At 41.4% G+C, this 22,500-nt stretch overlaps 2 protein-coding genes across 3 annotated transcripts in view; one reads left to right on the top strand and one right to left on the bottom strand.

Moving 5' to 3' along the window:
- The window catches only part of FGL2 (fibrinogen like 2), a 9,488-nt gene extending 722 nt beyond the window's left edge, over positions 1 to 8,766 (top strand). Inside the window, exons 1-2 of the mRNA XM_039363842.1 lie at position 1; positions 7,634 to 8,766. The exon at position 1 is cut by the window's left edge and continues 722 nt beyond it. Of these exons, the coding sequence (XP_039219776.1) occupies position 1; positions 7,634 to 8,337 (705 nt within the window). The 3' untranslated portion in view covers positions 8,338 to 8,766. The remainder of the gene's footprint in view (positions 2 to 7,633) is intronic.
- The window catches only part of CCDC146 (coiled-coil domain containing 146), a 73,313-nt gene that overhangs the window by 34,552 nt on the left and 16,261 nt on the right, over positions 1 to 22,500 (bottom strand). The window lies entirely within an intron of this gene.

Genomic DNA, 22,500 nt, shown 5'->3' with positions numbered 1-22,500 from the left:
GGTAGGTCGGCTTTTATGATCGCTAGAAGGAAATTAAAGTGTTAGCACTCTTGCTGTGTTGAGAACGTTGTTGAACCGGGTTATCCAGAAGCCAGGGTTTGGCGTTTGTTACCTGGGTCAAATAATAGAATAATAGAGTAGAGTAGAGTAGAGTAGAGTAGAATAGAATAGAATAGAATAGAATAGAATAGAATAGAATAGAATAGAATAGAATAGAATAGAATAGAATAGAATAGAATAGAATAGAATAGAATAGAATATAGGAGTAGAGTAGAGTAGAAATAAAGAATAGAATAGAGTATAGAAATAAAGAATAGAGTAGAGTAGAGTAGAGTAGAGTAGAGTAGAATAGAATAGAATAGAATAGAATAGAATAGAATAGAATAGAATAGAATAGAATAGAATAGAATAGAATAGAGCTGGAAGGGACCTTGGAGGTCTTCTAGTCCAACCCCCTGCTCAAGCAGAAGAACCTATACTGTCTCAGACAGATGAATGTCCATTCTCTTCTTCAAAACTTCCAGTGTTGGAGCACCCACAGCTTCTGGAGGCAGGTTGTTCCACTGTTAGGAAGTTTCTCCCTTAATTCCAGGTTGCTTCTCTCCTTGGTCAGTTTCTAACCGTTGTTTCTCGTCCTGCCTTCTGGTGCTTTGGAGAATAAGTTGACCCCCTTTTCTTTGTGGCAGCAGCCACTCAAATCCTGGAACGCTGCTATCGTGTCTCCCCTATTTCTTCCTTTGCTTTAGATTAGCCAAACCTTAGTCCCGCAGCCGTACTCTCCAGGCCTTTGACCATCTTAGTCGCTCTTCTCTGAATTTTTTCCAAACTCTCAACATCTTTTTTGAGACAAGGGGACCAAAATTGGCTGCAGTATTCCAGGTGTGGTCTGACTAGGGCTTTGTAAAGCGGTACTAGTACCGCTTTAGAAAAGAGCAATGGATGAAAAGTGAATTAAACCTTATTATTTTGGGAACGAGGGAATCCTCCGAAAGAGTGAGAAAACCAGCAGGTGGATAAGGCTGAAGAGATTAGAAGTGAAATCAAGTCCTCGGCTTACGACCGTAACTGAGCCCAAAATGTAGGCTGCGAAGCGAGACATCAGCTAAGAGAATTTTATACCCCATTTTACAATTTGTCTGGACGCCGTTGTTAACCTGCAATTGTTAGGTTAGTGACAGGCTTGTCCCACTCGACTTTGCTTGTCAGAAGGTCGCAAAAGCGGATGGCAGGACACACACACACACCCCGGGACGCTGCGACCGTCATAAATATGAGTCAGTTGCCAAAGGTCGGAGTGTTGATCGGGTGATCGTGTGGATGCTGCAACGGAAAAACGGTCATAAATCCCTTTTTTTTAGTGCCATCGCAGCTTTGAACGGTCACTAAATGAACAGTCGTTAAGTCGGGGACTGCATGTATTAGCTCAACTGAGCAGTCCTTAGGTATAGGTTTTTCTGTTTATGAGAAAGGATTTAGGACCCAGGTACAGCCTCACAAGTTTCGGAGACGCTTGGATCAACAGCTGAGGGGAAAGCCCAGCATCGCAACTTATTGCAGACTTCCTCCTGGGGTTCTAGAAAGAAACGTGAGCCTGTGAGAAGCTCAGTGTGCAATGTTAGCAAACTGACAATGCACACACTATCCATTCTGAGCTATCCTAGTCCAGGGGTAGGCAACCTTGGCAACTTTAAGACTCATGGACTTCAACTCCCAGAATTCCTGAGCCAGCATGGCTCAGCTTGGAAACCTCTCCCTTTCCCCTCAGCGTGGCTGGCTCAGGAATTCTGGGAGTTGAAGTCATGAAGGGGGCCATAGTTCCCCCATGCTGGCTCAGGAATTCTGGGAGTTGAAGTCCAGAAGTCATGAAGGGGGCCATAGTTCCCCCATGCTGGCTCAGGAATTCTGGGTAGTTGAAGTCCACGAGTCATAAAAGAGCCAAGGTTGTCTACCCCTGCCCAAATGCCTGAATTTTGATCACATGACCGTGAGGAAAAAATATTTAAATATTTAAACCAGGGGTCTTCAAACTTGGCCCTTTTATGACTGGTGGACTTCAACTCCCAGAATTCCTCAGCCAGCATGGAGGAACTATGGCCCCCTCATGGCTTGTGGACTTCAACTCCCAGAATTCCTGAGCCAAATGGCTCAGCTTGGAAACCTCTCCCTTTCCTCTCAGCGTGGCTGGCTCAGGAATTCTGGGAGTTGAAGTCCACCAGTCATAAAAGAGCCGAAGTTGCCTACGTCTGGCCTAGACCAAGTCACGTCCAAAAACAGGGACTTTCTAGAAGCCTGCCATTCTGACCAATTAGCCCTCACTAGACACATTAACACATTGACAATCTCTGTAGACTATGCAATAGGGACCATCAACAATCAACTGGCCAAAAAGAGAACAAAAAGACCCACACATGTCTCCTTCAGATCAGCATAGATTAACGCCAAGGTTAATCCACAGACCAACAATCAAGTAAACAATACACCAATCAAGAAACTGCCCCCAAAGTCAACAGCAAACAGCCCAAGCAAAGAATCTCTTAAGATCATCCCCACCAACCCTGACAAGGCAAGACACTAGAGTTAAACTAAGCTTCTCACTATCATAGCACTGATGATGTTACCTAGTTTGGTAACGAAAGCTCAGAGAGCGTTCAGGACCCCACAAATGAAATATTAAGGAACCACAGTTTTGGGAGAAGAACAAGGGCGAAGACTGTATCTAGGTTGGGTTGGGGTTTTAAGAGTGAATTTTTCAAACCATTGATGAGGGGACTGGAACACGGGAATGACGTTTTCTCTGACCTGCTTCCACATTGTTTTCAGCTTTATCTTCAGAATATTGATCCTAACTTACTGGTTAAAGTGCCTCAGTTTTAGACTGGGGATGATGTGAATCTCCCAGGCATGTGAACTTTTAAAAAAAAAAAAAAAAAAAACTTTAAAAGCCTCACCCTGAAATATTGTTCAGAATTATTTTTTAAAAAAATGTTCTTCAAGGGCTTGCCATATGTTATATGGCTGCTATAGTCTTATAGAGGAAAGCTCAAAGGATGGAATTCTTCAGCCGCAAATGTCTGAATCTAAATTGGAACAATATTGTCTAAATAGATGGCACATCGTAGACCAAGAGTGGAATCTTGGCAAAATGTCACAATATCGGCAGTGTGAAATAAAGTCTTGTTTTGTAGGCAATTTCCTTCCAGCTATGGAATTTTAGAAGTTGCTTTATCTTCAACGCAGCCTGTTCTAACCACACACAAAAAAAACAATACTTTGTAAATGATGGCACTTGCCATTCAAGCATTTTCTATTTTGGCCTTCAGATATGTGTTTCCAAGCTTCTTTCCAAGAAATGTAACGTTTTATATTGGTGACGTTACAGTAAACAGAGAACAACTTTAAAGTTCAGTTGGCATTTCTGATTGTTCACATCCAGAGCAGAACAGAAATATTTATCCTAACAGCATATTGTATGGATCATAAACTTCAGATTTTATTGTAAAGAAATCTGGACCAGGAATAAATTGTTGCCACCAGCATCCCTCCCAAATAGTGTAAGGATGCTTAGGAACAAATATATCATCACTATGTCCTAGAATTATACAGCTGGGAGGGACCACAGAGATCGTCTAGTCTAAACGTCTGCCCAAAACATCTAGGACAAATCGTTGTCCAATCTTGGACAAATCGTTGTTCAATCTTTTCTTGAAAATCTCCAGTGATGGAGCACTCACAATTTTGGGATGCAAGCTGTCCCATTGATTAATTGTTCTCTCTGTCAGGAAATTTCTCCTTAGTTCCAGGTTGCTTCACTCTTATATGAACATTCATTCCTTGCTTCCTGTCCTGCCCCTCAGGTGCTTTGGAAAATTAAGTTAATCCCATCTCCTTTGTGACAGCCTCTCAAGTACCAGAAGAGAGCTATCGTGTCTCCCAGAGTAGAGTAGAGTAGAGTAGAGTAGAGTAGAGTAGAGTAGAATAGAATAGATTAGAGAAGAGAAGAGAATAAAATAGAATATAATAGAATTAGGAATAGGAATAGAATAGAATATGGAATGGAATGGAATGGAATGGAATGGAATAGAATAGAATAGAATAGAATAGAATAGAATAGAATAGAATAGAATAGAATAGAATAGAATAGAATAGAATAGAATAGAATAGAATAGAATAGAATAGAATAGAATAGAATAGAATAGAATAGAATAGAATAGAATAGAATAGAATAGAATAGAATAGAATAGAATCGAATAGAATAGAATGAATAGAATAGAATAGAATAGAATAGAATATGGAATGGAATAGAATAGAATAGAATAGAATAGAATAGAATAGAATAGAATAGAATAGAATATGGAATGGAATAGAATAGAATAGAATAGAATAGAATAGAATAGAATAGAATAGAATAGAATAGAATAGAATAGAATAGAATGGACTAGACTAGACTAGACTTGACTTCACTAGACTAGACTAGACTAGACTAGAATAGAATAGAATAGAATAGAATAGAATAGAATAGAATAGAATAGAATATGGAATAGAATAGAATAGAATAGAATAGAATAGAATAGAATAGAATAGAATAGAATAGAATATGGAATGGAATGGAATGGAATGGAATAGAATAGAATAGAATAGAATAGAATAGAATAGAATAGAATAGAATAGAATATGGAATGGAATGGACTAGACTAGACTAGACTAGACTAGACTAGACTTACTAGACTAGACTAGACTAGACTAGAATAGAATAGAATAGAATATGGAATGGAATAGAATAGAATAGAATAGAATAGAATAGAATAGAATAGAATAGAATAGAATAGAATAGAATAGAATAGAATAGAATATGAATGAATGGAATGGAATATATAGGAATAGAATATGAATGGAATGGATGGAATGGAATGAATGGAATGGAATAGAATAGAATAGAATAGAATAGAATAGAATAGAATAGAATAGAATAGAATATGGAATGGAATGGAATGGACTAGACTAGACTAGACTAGACTTACTAGACTAGACTAGACTAGACTAGACTAGACTAGAATAGAATATGGAATGGAATAGAATAGAATAGAATAGAATAGAATAGAATAGAATAGAATAGAATATGGAATGGAATGGAATGGAATAGGATAGAATAGAATAGAATAGAATAGAATAGAATAGAATAGAATAGAATAGAATAGAATAGAATAGAATAGAATAGAATAGAATATGGAATGGAATTGAATGGAATGGAATGGAATGGAATGGAATAGAATAGAATAGAGAAAAGGAATAGAATATAATAGAATATAATAGAATAGAATAGAATATGGAATGGAATGGAATGGAATAGAATAGAATAGAATAGAACAGAATAGAACTTCTCTTCATTAAGCTAAACATACACAGTTCCCACAACTGTTCATCGTACTCTCTAACAGGATCCCTAATCATCTTTGTTGCTCTTCTTTGCACTCTTTCTAGAGCCTCAGCATCTCTCTCTCTCTCTCTCTCTCTCTCTCTCTCTCTCTCTCTCTCTCTCTCTCTCTCTCTATCTCTCTCGTATTCAAATAGCATATTTAAACTGCTATTCTGAACTTGCAAAGTTGAAAAAAAAGAAAGAGTATAGAGAAGAGCAACCAATATGATTTAGAGGAGTGGAGGCTAAAACATATGAAGAACAGTTACTGGAACTGGGTCTGTTTAGGCTAAAAGTAACATTTTTAACTCTTATCAGAGAAGTAAAACCTTTATTCCCATGTCACGTTCACCGTGACAAACTCTCCTGAAGCTATCCCAGGTGTCTCCAAACTTAAGAGTACTGGACTTCAACTCCCAGAATTCCCAGAATTCCCTAGCCCACATGGCTGGCTGATGAATTCTGGGAGTTGAAGTCCAGAATTCTGACATCTCCCAATGACTATTCCAGCACATTCCTGTAAGGATCAACCTTTCGTCCTCTACAAAATATAAATTAACGTTGCATGAAATGGTTTCGCACGTTAACAAAAAATTGTGCAAGAAAAATATCCAGGACCGTGCCAACCGTCTTGCTTATTTCAATGACATAATGGCATTAAATGTCAATGACATATATAATTTATAATCATTGGGAAACAGCTGGAAGATAATGATGATTATTTTTTTAATCTAAAGTGTCACATTCCTGTTTGGTGCTTAAAACCTAAAAGTTATGCAATATCACCATTAATAGGAAATCATTGTCATCCTTTCGAATGACCGTTTTCGGAGAACATAGCAGTATGTGCAAAGCATTGCTGTGGTAGCAGAGTCGCCGTTATTTCTACGAATAACTAGCCATAACAGACTCAATTCAGTTACCATCCTTAAAAATAAATCCATCTGTTTTCCCTGAAAGGAGAGTAGTAAAAATCATGAGGCTGGTTCTTATCCAGCTCCACCCAGAGAGAGCCAACTCACACAGAGGTTGAGAACATTGTTGTAAATCTTTTGAACTGTCACGTAGTACTAAGGAATGCTAAGATAAATTGTTTGCCTCTACGAGTTCTTGTAGCAAATCTCAGTGACTGTAAGATATTTTATTAAAGGAGATGGTAGAGAGATGGATGCATGGATGGGTGAAAGAAAGAAGGAAGGAAGGAAAGAAAAGGAAGAAAGGAAGGAATATGAAAGAGGAAGGAAGAAAAGGAGGGAGGGAGGGAGGAAGGAAGGCAGGCAGGAAGGAAGGAAAGAAAGAAAAGGAAGAAAGGAAGGAATATGAAAGAGGAAGGAAGAAAGGAAGGGAGGGAGGAAGGAAGGAAGTAAAGAAAGAAAAGGAAGAGAGGAAGGAATATGAAAGAGGAAGGAAGAAAGGAAGGAAGATGAGGGAAGAAAGGGAGGAAGGAAGGGAGGGAGGAAGGAAGGCAGGAAGAAAGGAAGGAAGGAAGGTGAGAAAAGGAAGGAAGGAAGATGAGGGAAGAAGGAAGGGAGGGAGGAAGGGAGGAAGGAAGGAAGGTGAGAAAAGAAAAGAAGGAAGATGAGGGAAGAAGGAAGGGAGGGAGGAAGGAAGGAAGGTGAGAAAAGAAAAGAAGGAAGATGAGGGAAGAAGGGAGGAAGGAAGGAAGGAAGGCAGGCAGGCAGGAAGGTGAGAAAAGGAAGGAAGATGAGTGAAGGAAGATGAGAAAGGGAAGGAAGGAAAAGTAAGGAATATGAAAGAGAAAGGAAGGAAGGAAGAATATGAGAACAGGAAGGAAGGAAGGAAGGAAGGAAGGAAGGAAGGAAGGAAGGAAGGAAGGAAGGAAGGAAGGAAGGAAGTCCTTGATTGCACTGAATAATTCTATACACCTATTCTAACACAAATAAAAAAGCTTCTGTTTTTGGGAAATACAATTATGTCCCTTTCTTCTATGCTAGATAAGTAAAAAATAGCCTGGTCCATTACGATAACGTCCATCTACATAGTATGTTTAGGTGTGTGTCATGTATGTGTTTCACTTTGAGAGCGGGCAACTAAATTTCATTTTTGATGTGTGCCGTTGTGCCCACAGTAAAAAAAATGACAATAAAGGTTATCTTATCTTATCTTATCTTATCTTATCTTATCTTATCTTATCTTATCTTATCTTATCTTATCCTATCTTATCCTATCTCATCTCATCTCATCTCATATCTTATCCAGGCATCCAGCTACTTCAAGGAGACTGTTCCAATTATTTCGCTGCCGGAAAGCGGCAGAACGGCCTCTACAAAATCACCCCGGACCCCAGAAACCGTAGCTTTGACGCTTATTGCGACATGGAGTCCTTTGGCGGTGGCTGGACGGTCTTCCAGATGCGCCAGGACGGCAGCGTCTCCTTCAACCGCACCTGGGAAGAGTACAAGAACGGCTTTGGGAACGGTAAGGAGTTCTGGCTAGGGAATGACAAAATTCATCTCCTGACCAAGAGCAAGGAGATGCAGTTGAGGATTGAGCTGGAAGATCTCAGCGGCGTCCGACAATATGCCAGATATGACCAGTTCTACGTCGCCAACGAGTTTCTCAAATACCGGTTAACCATCGGCAGCTACAGCGGCACCGCCGGAGACGCCTTGAACTTTAGCAAGCGCTACAACCACGATCAAAAGTTCTTCAGCACCGCGGACAGGGACAATGATCAGTACACCTCCGGCAGCTGCGGCGCCTATTATAGCTCTGGCTGGTGGTTTGATGCCTGCATGGCTGCCAATCTCAACGGCAAATATTATAACAAGAAATACAAAGGGGTCCGCAACGGCATTTTTTGGGCCACGTGGCCCGGAGCATCTGACGATAACATGAATGGTTACAGGAAAGCTTTTAGAAAGGTCAAAATGATGATCAGGCCCAAAATTTTCTTGCCATGAATCCCTTCTCCTTCGCCCGAATCCCTTCGTCCGATGTTGGCACTTTCCTCCAGATTTTGAGTGCAATTTAAGAAGAGTCTTGTCCGATTTTTTTTTCTCTTGCAAGCATTCCTCTTCCGAAGTATGCAGGCATCTTTTCCCCGACCAAATTCACGAGGGTATACGGCAAAACGTTCTCCAAAGGCGGCCATTTTAAGACCTGAGGACTTCAACTCCCAGAATCTCCCAGCCAGCCATGGCGAACGGCTCAGAAATCTGGGAGCTGAAGTCCACAAAAAATTGCCAAGTTCGGAGACCCACGGTATACACCAGTGATGGCGAACCTTTTAGAGCCCAAACTGCAACCCAAAACCCACTTATGTATCGCCGGGTGCCGGGTGGGTGTGGCCCATTGGGTGGGCGTGGCTGCGGTGGTAACGGCGGACTGGGTGGGACTAAAAAGTTCAATCAATCAATTCCAACTTTGCGAGATCTTTTTTTTCCTGCAAGAAGTTGAAATTGATTGATTGATTGATTGATTGAACGTTTGGTTTTTGAGCACACGGCGGCAGAGGCCTAAAGCGAAAAGGTTTTATAAAACCCAGCTGAAGGCCTAGGACTGGGGTGATGGCACGCATGCCCACAGAGAGGGCTCTGCATGCCACTTGTGGCACGCGTGTTATAGGTTCGCCACCACAGGTATACACAAAAGACTGCTTTACATGTTTGGACCAAATAATGCTTCAGCCTCCTGCATTTTTTCCAAATTTGGATTTAAGCTCATTTTGACACCGTGCCTTTGAAGGAATTCTGGTCATCTGGCATTGTTTTCTGGTCAAGCACCTCGCAAAATTTCAGATAACGAAGTCTAATTGGCCCCCCATTTTAACGCACATTCCAGAAACATATTGAGAAATGGTGTTTTTTTTTTTCTCCAGTCTCTTAGTTCAGTCTACTTTGCAGGGTTGTTCTTGGGATGAAGTGTGGGAAAGCCTTAATCCACTCTGCCTTGACTTTTTTTGGGGGGGGGGGGAAATGCTGCATGTAAATGTGATTTAACAGTTCGCTTCAAAGCCAGTGGAAACTAATTTGCCTTGCTGCTCTTTCCAAAGCGAGAAAAATATCTCTCTGTGACTGTGCTTTTCTGTGTAAATAATAGAGGTTATATTTTTATAGATGATGAGTTATTTGTTGCCACTGTCACTTTTCTTTATTGTGAACTGTGTCTAAATAGTTTGTAGTTGCATTCGTCTTTTTTTTTTAGTTAAAAACTATGAAGAATCTTGGAGCACCTTAACTAATTTTAGTTTTTTATAGTATGTTGTTGTAGTACGTTTTTTAAATAATTTTATTATAAAATGCGATCGTGTTTGTTATAGTATAAAAAAGACATGGACTACAGTCGACTTCGTTGGATGCACGAATCTGAAACGGTGGATTATAATCCAGAAAGGTTACATTCCAATTAGATGCTGTTCTCGTCTCTGATGAAATTTACTGAGCTTTGCATGTGAAATCTATTCGAATACTTATGCCAACTCTCCAAATGAGAACGTAAGTTAACCGTTGGGATTCACCCAGACAGGATCAGATGAATTTAAGTGCCACTGAAAAGAATGGCAGATGATTATCATGGCATTTGAAAACAGGGACAATTAATAGCACTAATACTTAGACTTATATACCGCTTCGCAGTGCTTTACAGCCCTCTCTAAGCAGTTTACCAAGTCAGCATGTGGCCCCCCAAAAATCTGGGTCTTCATTTTACCGACCTCGGAAGGATGGAAGGCCGAGTCAACCTTGAGCTGGTCAGGATCAAACTCCTGGCAGTGGGCAGAGTCAGCCTTCAATACTTCATTCTAACCCAGTGGTTCTCAACCTTTTTAATGCTGCGACCCCCAACCGGTCGTAAGTCGAGGACTACTCAACCGGTCGTAAGTCAAGGACTACTCAACTGGTGCAGCACTGTTTGCAGAATGGGACTTTTGGCGGGCTTAGCAGGGCAGAGACAGCCTGGACAATTCCTATTGGCTTTTGAAAGCCAATAGAATTAGACTCTATTCAAGAGAGTCTCTTCTATTGGCTTTCAAAAGCCAATAGAATAAAAGGGAGTAGCATAGCTAAGGAAAAGGGGGAAAAAATGGCGGACTGCGTTGTTTGGCGACCCCCGTGAAATGGTCGTTTGACCCCAAATGGGGTCCTGACCCACAGATTGAGAACCACTGTTCTAACCACTGTACCGCCATTACATTTAAATGAACTACAATTACATCGGCTCAATTAAGTATATCCCGTGGTAGGTTTAAAATGCTGGTTGTTGTTTTTGTTTTTTTCAATAGGAGAAGAAATAATCCCAAAACTATCCTTATGCTTACGGAAGGAAAACCATAATCTGACGTGCCACATTTAGATCAACAGCTGTCACATTAGGGTGAAAATTAACCTGTCATAGGATAACGCCATCCAGTCTTAATAATACTGATCACGGCTACAGAAACACGACACAGGAGGGACAGTCCCAGTCCAGACCTTTACAACAGCAAGGAATCCCTGACTGTTATATTGGCCAAATATAAGTAGCTTGCAGACCAACAAGCCTGCTATGCTACCATTGTAGTTTAGATTAGATTAGATAACCTTTGTTGTCAATTTTTTTTTCTGGTGGGCACAACGGCACACATTAAAAATGAAGTCTACTTTCTTGCTCTGAAGTGTTACTTACGTGACACACATTTAAAACAGACTACACACCACGTATGTATAGACCTGCACCCTTACCTTTAATGAACACATAAATGTACTGAGTGTAATGATAAATTCCTGCTAATGGCATGATTGCCGTATCGTGTTTTTCCATATCTAAGTGGGAACTGTCAGGAATAGAGTAGTATTGCATTCTTTTTAAGAGCCTCCCTCAGCCCTAAGCCGTTCCCCAGATCAGGGTTCACAGTCCAAGCTAAACTATAAACCACAAACAGCTGTTACAAACTCTACAAATACAGGGAGGGTGGAAATGATCCTATCTGAACCCAGAAAGTGTAACAACCGTGCTCAACTATCAGCTTTCCAAATCTGAGCAGTCCTTTTGCAAAGCTGGAGGTCAAACCCAAAGACGAGACAATGATACCCAATCAAACCCAACTCTTTTATCGTCTCGCGCCTAATGGGGAGAGTCTGGCCAGACTTTCTACAGCCTAATTAGTAATAGTAGTAAAGTTGGAAGGGACTTTGGAGGTCATCTAGTCCAACCCCCTGCTCAGGCAGGAAACCCTACACCATTTCGGACAAATGGCTTTCCGGTCTCTTCTTAAAAACTTCCAGTGTTGGAGCATTTACTGCTTCTGGAGGTAGGTTGTTAATAATAATAATAATAATAATAGTATTAATAATAATAATAAAGTTGGGAGGGACCTTGGAGGTCATCTAGTCCAACCCCCCGCTCAGGCAGGAAACCCTACACCATTTTGGACAAATGGCTGTCCAGTCTCTTCTTAAAAACTTCCAGTGTTGGAGCATTCACAGCTTCTGGAGGCAGGCTGTTCCACTGATTAATTGTTCTCAGTGTCGGGAAGCTTCTCCTTAGTTCTAGGTTGCTTCTCTCCTTGATTAGTTTCCACCCGTTGCTTCTTGTCCTGCCTTCAGGGGCTTTGGAAAATAGCTTGACTCCCTCTTCTTTGGGGCAGCCCCTGAGATACTGGAACACTGCTATCATGTCCCCCCTCGTCCTTCTCTTCATCAAACTAGACCTACCCAATTCCAGCAACCGTTCTTTATATGTTTTGGCCTCCAGTCCCCTGATCCATCTTTGTTGCTCTTCTCTGCACTCTTTCTAGAGTCTCAACATCTTTTTTTACATCGTGGTGACCAAAACTGGATGCAGGATTAAATATATCCTGAGCGATTCTGGGTATGGCTGCCTTGAACCTCCTCCTCCCTCCCCTGCAAAGCTGGGTGTGTGGACTGTGCAGCCTCTTCATCGGGGCCTCTTTGTGAGAAGCCTCTGAGTTGGCAAAAACACCCACACACCCACGCTCTGCCACTGCAGGTGCACAATCCGTCACACTGCACACCGCTGTTGCGGTCCCAGCAAGAGAGGGTGAAAACCAACGGGAAATTTGTCTCTGTCTTTGTTCTTCTCTGTATCGGCATTTGCTTTTCACTGCTGGTTGGGGGGGGGGGGGAAACTGTAAAGACCCCAGCTGACTTTTGTCAAATCTGCTCCTTGAAGCAACTGAAGGGGCGTTGATGGCAAGATAACTCGGTGAAGTAGAGAAGAGACAAATCTTAGGAGCTGGGCAGCGGGCCAGGGTGAGCATTGCTGTCATCAGGATACCATCTGCTTCAATCAGAGCAGAGCTAAAAGGGACCTTGGAGGTCTTCTAGTCCAACCCCCAGCTCAGGCTGGAAAGCCTGCCCCATGTCAGGCAAATGGCTGTCCAGGCTCTTCTTAAAAATCTCCAGTGATGAAGCAGACACAACTTCTGGAGGCAACTGGTTAATTGTTCTCACTGTTAGTTCATTCTCGCTTGCTTCTCTTCTTGAATTGTTTCCACCCGTTGCTTCTTGCTGCTTTGGAGTTGAGCCCCTTTTCTTTGCGGCAGCCCCTAAATCCTGGAAGACTGCTATCATGTCACCCTTACTCTTTCTTTGCTCTAGCACCAGCCCTATCTGGTCCTTGCAATCCTTCTCCACGTGTTTTACTAGTTAGCATTTAGCTTCACAGCTCCGAGAGTAAACACTCGTCCAATTCATAGCGGGGGAAAAGTTGAGTTGGCCGTGACCTAGCTCAGTTCCTCAAGAAAGAGCATGTGTTGTGAGGCACATTTGCGAGGTGTACCAACTCGAGGTCAGCCTGGAGAGAGGCTGCAAGAGGTAAGACTGACTTGGGAGTGATCAGATAGATGACTGGAATCAAGATGGCGCCCAACTGGTTAGCAAATCCATGAAAACACTCGTCGGGGATGTGTTGGCTCTTGAGCCCAGATTCTTTCCCCCCCCCCCCGTTGAAAATTGTTTCTGAACAATTCGGTCAGCATTTCCTGTCGTTCTCTAACAAAGATGAAGATCAGGTGGCAGGAGGAACACAGCCCCCTTACATAGGGTGATTGTAAATGCCATTCAAGGTGACTCAGTGAAGAATCCCAAGGCCGTAACATCTGAAGATTTCAGCTTGCTGGGTTGAGTTGGAACATTCCTAGCTACTACTTCGAGATCCTTCCTCCTACACGCTCTGTTTACTCTCCAACTTGACAGCACATTTTGTCCACTTAGTCAGAATTACTCATTCTGGAACGCTGTGAGGGGGAACATGCCGGTTGATCTTTCCTTCAAAAGCGTTCATATATTTGCCTAATTTTTAAAAGCTATTTAAAAAAAAGTTTTCCCCAGATCAGTACACCCCAGATGTATAGGGCTAAAGAGCCTATCATTCTTGGCATGATGGGAAATACAGTTATTTTATTTATTTAGTGTATAGCATAACGTACCTGGGCTCACAACAAGTATTAACATTTCACCGAGATTAAAAACACAGTGAAATATGAATGTTAAAAAGATCTATATTCAGATACTAATGAAATACAGTGTAATACAGCTAGAGGACTCCAGCTTTGGGAAGTCTGAATTAACTAATAACATTTTTCATCCACAAAGGCTGTGTATAAATGTATATATCAGCTTACACACCTTTATACTATGGGTTAGTTCTTAATGGAGAAAACTGTTAAAGAGTATATTTATAATACTGCGTTACTGTGAACAGAAGAAAGATACGTACACAGAAGAACATAAATTAATATTTAAAGCAGAGCAGGTTTATTTACCATTTAGCATTTTATTTGTATATTATTGCTATTGACAAAAAAGGTATTGATGCTTATGTATATCTGCATTACGAAGGAAGCTTTTGCGTAGTAGACTTAAATCCATATTTTCTACTTTGTTACAAATCTTATTTAACTGGAGAGTACAAGGAATGGTGACGTTGAGAGAAAATATATATATATGTTTTGGGTTGAAAATGTTTTCTGATGTCGCACATCAATATTGACAGTAAATTTCTTAAGTTAAAAAAAATGTGTGTTATAATATATGCTACTGCTTAGCGCTGACGCTTATCAAAACATTTCCTCCAAAATATAATGAAGATAATAAATGTTAAGGACATGCGTTAGACCGCTTTTGACTACTATATTTGTAAAGGGAACACAGCTTTAAGATCTCTACGGGAAACAGCAATGCTAAGAGCAGGATATAAAATTTTAAATACCGAAAGGAAAATAAAAATAGAACGGATGTTGACTCCCATAATCAAATATCTCACAAAATACGGAGAAATATAAAGCTGTCCAAATGAAAAGCCAAAACTATTTATCTCAGGCAAATTATTCCTTAGGATCTGTAAGTATACACATGTTCAAATGGGGGGGGGGAAATGACCTTACATGTGGAAAACAGACAAATAAATCAGGCTTTCATTTTGCTTCAGTCATATGTGTTCAAGTAAGTTTGAAATTTTAGAAAAGTATTTTGATGGCACATTACATTCCAAGAGGTCTACCTACTGTGGCATTCTGAGAATTTACCTAATTCTTTGCTCACCGTTAAGCTGTAATTCCCAATGTGTTTGCTTAAAACGCCAGAGAAAGTTGTCTTATCTCTTTCGAGGTAAACGATTCTGACTTTTGTAAAATGCGTGAGTTTTCTCAATGAGCTACCTTAGGGGGTTATTTTTCAGTATTCCTGCGCTGAAATGATTTTAACCATGTATTTGCCTCAACGTAATCTGCTTGTACGTCTACACATCTGGTATGTTTGACTGTTTTCATCCTAATTGCCTACAAAATAAACAAACAGGCTTGATAATGGTTTCATTTTGTAATATTGTTAAACCCTATACATGAAATTCTAGTGTGGGAAGTCAGCTCCCCCCCCCAAGAGAAAGAAATATTAAAAGGGCAGAAAAATATATTTCCTCAAAGGATCTTAAAGAGGCAGGAAAGCATGCCCAGTTTTTTTTTAATAGCCCCAAGTCTCCCACCCCCAAGCAGAAACCAGCTCTGTAGAAATGCAAATGTAGACCATTCAGGAAGGTTGAAGCTAGAAGATTAAGAAGACAAAGACACCTAAAATCTACATACCCCACCCAAACTCTAAGACAGGACATAATAGGATTAACCCACAGATGCCAAAGGGCACACCCAGACTCAGGTCAGAATACACGACACAGGAAATACAAAGCCTCAAACAGGAACAGGAAACAACTCCAAACAAAAGGCTCCAGAGGGTATGAAAACCCGCTCCCTACATGTGCTCTCTCTCTCTCTCTTTTCTTCCAGAGCCATCTTTCTGTCTGGCTCTCCTCTTCAATAAACCGCAATCTTCTTTCTAAACCAGTCGCCATGTTGTTTATTCCCGGCTTGGACTGAACCCTGATGAAGACTTTTCTTTCTAGATATGCCCAATTAGAGTTCCCCATTTTACCAGTAAGAACCAGAAGACAGTGGGAATTGGAATCTGTAAGAAAGACTGCTTTTCCTTGAAGGTTATCATTATTTTCAGAGCTATTATTTAACTGTCTTGGTTGACGAACCAGATAAATATATTTATCCTTTTAAAATCAGGGAATGAGGTCTGGCGTCTCCCCAGAGGTAGCTAGCCTCACTTGGTAGCCATAGCAAGCATAGAAACGATCATGAACCACAGTTGACTCCAATATTTGTAGAGTTTCAGGTTTCAACTCCTCCGAAGTCTTAATTAAATCCAGAAACCACAAATAAATTGATGGTGAATTCCAATTCTGCAGGCTCTTATGAACAGAAGACACCAAGCCATTGACACACTCAAAAGCTGATTTACCGACACCCAATTTTGAATGCTTGAAAGAGGGGGGAAAAAAACCCCCTTTGTGTGAGAGAGCTTCACAAGGTCATACGTTCAATGCAGTAATAGTTCTGGCTTGACAATCTGGTCTTAACGCAACAATTATGGCCCAGCTGGAAAAGCTTTTGCTCGATAGTGACATTACATTCAACGGTTCCAGGGGCCTCTGATGCGCATGTTAAGAGTCAGTCTTAAGATGTGAGGCCCACAAAGTATTTCCTCCTGTTAGACGCTGGCTCTTTATTTGGAAAAAAAAAAAAGACACGATTTTGCATTCTTTAGCCATAATGCAAGAGATATTAAGATGAGATAAAACTATCTGCATTGAACTCCACCCAGGATACTAATCACTTCAGCTCTTTCTTCATACAAAAAAGGGCTGTTGAATCTGTCCAAAGATGTATGGAAGAACAAAATTAGAATAAAGAAACTCCGTGGTTAAATAGTTTTAGAGAAAAAAATACATACAAATACTGTTGAAAGGAAAATCTTCATCGGGATCCAGTCCAAGCCGGGAATAAACAACATGGCGACTGCTTTAGAAAAAAGGTTGCAGTTTACTGGAGAGGAGAGCCAGACAGAAAGATGGCTCTGGAAGAAAAGAGAGAGTGAGCACATGTAGGGAGTGGGTTTTTATACCATCTGGAGCCTTTTGTTTGGAGTTGTTCCTGTGGCATGAACTTTGACCTGAGTGTGCCTTTCTGGTATTCTGATGGTGGTGGGTTAATCCTATTGTGTCCCAAGGATCATATCCTGCTTCCCTGTGGCTGTGGCTGATGACTTTTGGATTTTTGGTGCGAGGGATTGTTGATTCTAGAGATCTTCGTCTTTCTAATCCCAGCTTCCTGACTCCAATCTTTCTGACAAGATCATCACATCTGCATTTCTGCAGACCTGGTTTCTGTCCAGGGCAGAGAGACGTGGGGTGGGGGTGGGGTTAGTTCCTCTGGCTGTGGCTCTCTCCCCCCCCATCTCCCAAGGTCTTTCCCACACACTGATGGGGGGGGCAAGTGACCTCTGCTCCTTTTATTGACATAGTGACCCCTTCTGCACTTTTCAAGCTATGCAAGTTCCCTAATTCCAAACCCCAGCTATAAAAATATTGGCCCGACAACAGTTCTGAAACCTGGGGGGACATGGACACTTGCACAATTACCAGCTTGCATGCCTCAAATGCTTTGGCCCGACTTGAAAGTCCCATAGCTACATTGGCATCAAAAGGAAAAACAGATGTTCCTTTCCTTCCATTCTCTAGCCTGGCGGCATTAATTTCGTGAATGTTCTTCAGGCTATCCTTAGTGGTTGAGGGAATAATAAAAAAGGGGGGTCTGCTAATGTTTGCATTATAGTCTGCTAGTAAAGTTTCAGACAGGGTGATAAGGGGAAGACACATCTCCTAGTACACAGATGGATCTAATCGAGTCCAGAAAAAGCAGCCCAGACAAAAAGAAATGGGTGTTTTTCCCCTGTTCTAAAAACACAAAAGATCGTTAGTTCCCAATTTATATCCGGCCGCTGGCCCGATGCACGCATGCGGTTTGGCTAGCAAAGGGCAGATAAAGGAAGAGTTCAGCCTTTGTTATCCACAAAAGTAGAGAGCTATTTGAGCTAAAAGACTGGGTGCAACAAATTGTGGCAAGTTCTTAAAGAGATGGGAATACCAGACCATCTTATTTGTCTCTTGAGAAACCTATATGCAGGTCAAGAAGCAACAGTGAGAACTGGACACGGAACTGCTGATTGGTTCAAAATTGGAAAAGGAGTCCGGCGAGGCTGTATACTGTCGCCCTGCCTATTTAACTTATATGCAGAGCACATCATGAGAAAGGCAGGGCTAGATGAATCAAAAGTTGGAGTTAAGATTGCCGGGAGAAATATCAACAGCCTAAGATATGCAGATGATACCACGCTAATGGCAGAAAGTGAAGAGGAACTAAAGAGCCTCTTGATGCGGGTGAAGAAGGAGAGTGCAAAAGTTGGCTTGAAACTCAACATTAAGAAAACCAAAATCATGGCATCCGGCCCTCTCAATTCCTGGCAAATAGATGGGGAAGAAATGGAGGTAGTGACAGATTTTATTTTTCTGGGCTCCAAGATCACCTCAGGTGGGGACTGCAGCCAAGAAATTAAAAGACGCTTGCTCCTGGGGAGGAAAGCTATGGCAAATCTAGACAGCATACTAAAAAGCAGAGACATCACCCTGCCAACAAAAGTGCGTATAGTCCAGGCCATGGTTTTCCCAGTTGCAATGTATGGCTGTGAAAGTTGGACCATAAGAAAGGCTGAGCGCCAAAGAATGGAGGCCTTTGAACTATGGTGCTGGAGAAGACGCCTGCGAGTCCCTTGGACTGCAAGGCGTTCAAACCGGTCAGTCCTAGAAGAGATCAACCCCGACTGCTCTTTAGAAGGCCAGATCCTGATGTTGAAACTCAAATACTTTGGCCACCTAATGAGAAGGAAGGACTCACTGGAGAAGAGCCTAATGCTGGGAAAGATGGAGGGCAAGAGAAGAAGGGGACGACAGAGAATGAGATGGCTGGATGGAGTCACTGAAGCAGTAGGTGTGAATTTAAATGGACTCCAGAAGATGGTAGAGGACAGGAAGACCTGGAGGAACATTGTCCATGGGGTCGCGATGGGTCGGACACGACTTCGCAATTAACAACAATAAATCTGATGCCAGCCCCATCTAACTCAAAGCTGGGGCTTTGAGCTGGGCAGCTTGCAATTTTTTTAAAAAAATTGGAAGCTGCCCAGAATTACTGAGATAGGCAGCTGTAGAAATTCAACAAATGAATAAATGAATACATACGTACGTACATACATACATATTGTGTTTCCCAGAAAATAAGACCAGGTCTTATATTAATTTTTGCTCCAAAAATACACCTTAGGTCTTATTTTCGGATTAGGTCTTATTTTGGGGAAAATACGGTACTAAATGCATCTGTCTGGTTGATGATTTTAAATGGAGCTTATTTTGGGGATGGGGCTAATAATAATAATAATAATAATAATAATAATAATAATAATAATAATAATAATAAAGTTGGAAGGGACCTTGGAGGTCATCTAGTCCAACCCCCTGCTCAGGCAGGAAACCCTATACCATTTCGGACAAATGGCTGTCCAGTCTCTTCTTAAAAACTTCCAGTGTTGGAGCATTCACCGCTTCTGGAGGCAGGTTGTTCCACTGGTTAATTGTTCTAACTGTCAGGAAATTCTTTCTTAGTTCTAGGTTGCTTCTCTCCTTGATTAGTTTCCATCCGTTGCTTTTTGTCCTGCCTTCAGGTGCTTTGGAGAAGAGCTTGACTCCCTCTTCTTTGGGGCAGCCCCTGAAATACTAGAACACTGGTATCCTGTCCCCCCTCGTCCTTCTCTTCATTAAACTAGACAGACCCAATTCCAGCATATTACAAGCATCCTGAAAAATCATGCTATTTTTTGGCTGGGTCTTCTTTTTGGAGAAACGTGGTACACACCTACTCCTGAAACAGGCACATAAGCCTGCCCCCAAAACAGGGACCTCTTTAAGAGAGTTTTTTTCCAGATTTCCAGCCCAACCATGTTGTGACCGTGTGTTGCTGCCTGTGAGATAAAAGGCCCAAAGCTGTTCAGAGCTTTAAAAATTAAAGCAGCTTCCCGACTGGCAGTTTGGAGGCAATTAGCAATGCTGCTTATTTTCAACCCAGATATCGGATTGTGGGTTGAAAGTGCACCAGTTAAACATCGGCTGCCAAGTGCAGTTTCCACACAGCCGTCAAGGATTGCTCCATTTAGACCCAGGCGACACAGTATTGAATAACTGGAGGTTGTATAAATGTTTATAGAAGTATATACCGAGAAGGTTAGATAAATAGAAGTATTAATCTTATTGTATATAATACAGATAGGGAAATTTGGAGAGAGGAGTTGCTCGGACGTTACCCCTGAATTGTATCTGAAGAGGGATGAGAGGGAAGAAAGGAGAGGAGAGAGAAAAGAGTAAAGGAGGGGAGAAGGAAGTAGGAAGGTTGGAGGAAGAGGAAAGGGGAGGAGAGTGGTGAAGAAGAGGGAAGTAGGGAAGAGAAGAAAGGGAGAAAGAAGGTAGAGAAGAAGGATACAGTGAAAGGGGAAATGGGCGAGCAACACCAAAAGTCATGTGTATGTATTTATTTCATTTTGTTAAAAGTATCTGTATGTGAGTGTGGAGGGAATGTATGTTAACATCTGATAAGTATTACGGTATATGTATGGGGGAGAGTTTGGAAAAATAAAAAATTATTTTAAAAAAAAGGATTGCTCCATTTGTAATTCGCTGCAATGCACTGCGATAGATAGGAGAAATAACTAATTAAAGAGATTAATCTGCCTTAAGAACCAATACCGAGCTGGAGATAACTGGCGGAGCAAGAATGTAAATTGCCCTTTTTTTTCTGGAGACTTTGCAGAAAAGATTGCCTCATCCAGAAGTGATTCTCAGTCTCCCAGTCTGGATTGGAGTCTGATTGACACCCCCTCCACATTTATTCAGCCCCTTTATCAAACGTAAGTCAATCATCAAGGGAAACACATTTGGTCTTGGGACTGTGCAAGTCTGTATCTTTTGGAACCTGGTTCCAAAGTTGTACATGACTTTTCCCAGAGATTTCAGATTTATAATAAAAGTCTAGGGAGCAAACATCAAGAGAGCAGAAGTAAAGAGAGAGCAAAGGTGGCTAAAAACCACAATAGTCAAAAGAAATAGTCCCCAGCATCCCCAGTTTGGTCACAATCCAATCCGGGTTAGTCCTCAACCTACAACAATTTGTTTAGTGACCACTCAAAGTTACAACAGCGCCGAAAGAAAGTGAGTTGTGACTGTGTGTAGGACTATTGCAGCCCGTGATCAAAATTCAGACGCTTGGCCACTGTTTCGTATTTATGACGGTCACGCCGTGTCCTGGGGTCACGTGGTCCCCTTTTTGCGACCTTATGAAAAGCAATGTCAATGGGGGATGCCAGATTCACTTCACAACCGTGTGGCTAAGTTAACAACTGCAGTGATTCACTGAATAACTGGGACAAGAGAGGTCATAAAATGGGGCAAAACTTACTTAAAAACTGCCTTGCTTAGCCATGGAGGTTTTGGGCTCGGCTGTGGTCATAAGATGAGGACTACCTATGCAAAGGGTCAGAAGGACCGCAAAATAAAACAGAACCCTCTACCCACAATTCCAAAATATACAATGCTTCACGCAACAGAAAACTATAAAGAACTCAAAGTAAAGTAGCAGAAATCTATTCTCCCATCCAGTTTTTGAGGTAGGTCCTTGATCAAAGCCACTGATGTAATTTTAGTTCCACACCCTTGACTGTATTTCCTAACATTTATATGGTTTTATGCCATATTCCGTTGGCCTTTGATCATGTGCAAATAAATAGGATAACTAAAACTTCAATTCTGTGGATATCAGTATGTGTGTGTATATGTGTGTGTCTGTGTGTCTGTGTGTGTTTGTTAACTAAAACTTCAGTTCTATGGATATCAGCATATATGTGTGTGTATACACACACACACACACACATACATACACCAGGGTAGGTAGGTAGGTAGATAGATAGACAGACAGACAGACAGATAGATAGATGTAGATAGAAAGATAAATAGATAATAGAGCAGTGATTCTCAACCTTTTTAATGCCGCGACCCCCAACCGGTCGTAAGTCGAGGACTACTCAACCGGTCGTAAGTCGAGGGCTACTCAACCGGTGCAGCACCGTTTCCAGAATGGGACTTTTGGCGGGCTCAGCAGGGCAGAAACAGCCTGGACAATTCCTATTGGCTTTGGAAAGCCAATAGAATTAGACTCTATTCAAGAGAGTCTATTCTATTGGCTTTCAAAAGCCAATAGAATAAAAGGGAGTAGCACAACTAAGAAAAAGGGGAAGAAAAATGGCGGACTGCGTTGTTTGGCGACCCCCGTGAAATGGTCGTTCGACCCCAAATGGGGTCCCGATCCACAGGTTGAGAACCACTGTAATAGAGAGAAAAGATAGATAGATAGATAGATAGATAGATAGATAGATAGATAGATAGGTAGGTAGGTAGGTAGGTAGGTAGGTAGGTAGGTAGGTAGGCAGGCAGGCAGGCAGGCAGGCAGGCAGGCAGGTAGGTAGATAGACAAACAGACAGACTGACTGACAGACAGACAGACAGATAGAGATAGATAGATGTAGATAGAAAGATAAATAGATAATAGATAGATAGATAGATAGATAGATAGATAGATAGATAGATAGATAGATAGATAGATAGATAGATAGATAGATAGATAGATAGAT

This window comes from Crotalus tigris, unplaced genomic scaffold (assembly GCF_016545835.1).
Source record: "Crotalus tigris isolate CLP2741 ecotype Arizona unplaced genomic scaffold, ASM1654583v1 scf7180000019599.1365583, whole genome shotgun sequence".
NCBI classification, from domain to species: domain Eukaryota; kingdom Metazoa; phylum Chordata; class Lepidosauria; order Squamata; family Viperidae; genus Crotalus; species Crotalus tigris.
Note: the sequence above shows the minus strand (reverse complement) of the source record. Positions and strands in the feature narration are given on the sequence as shown.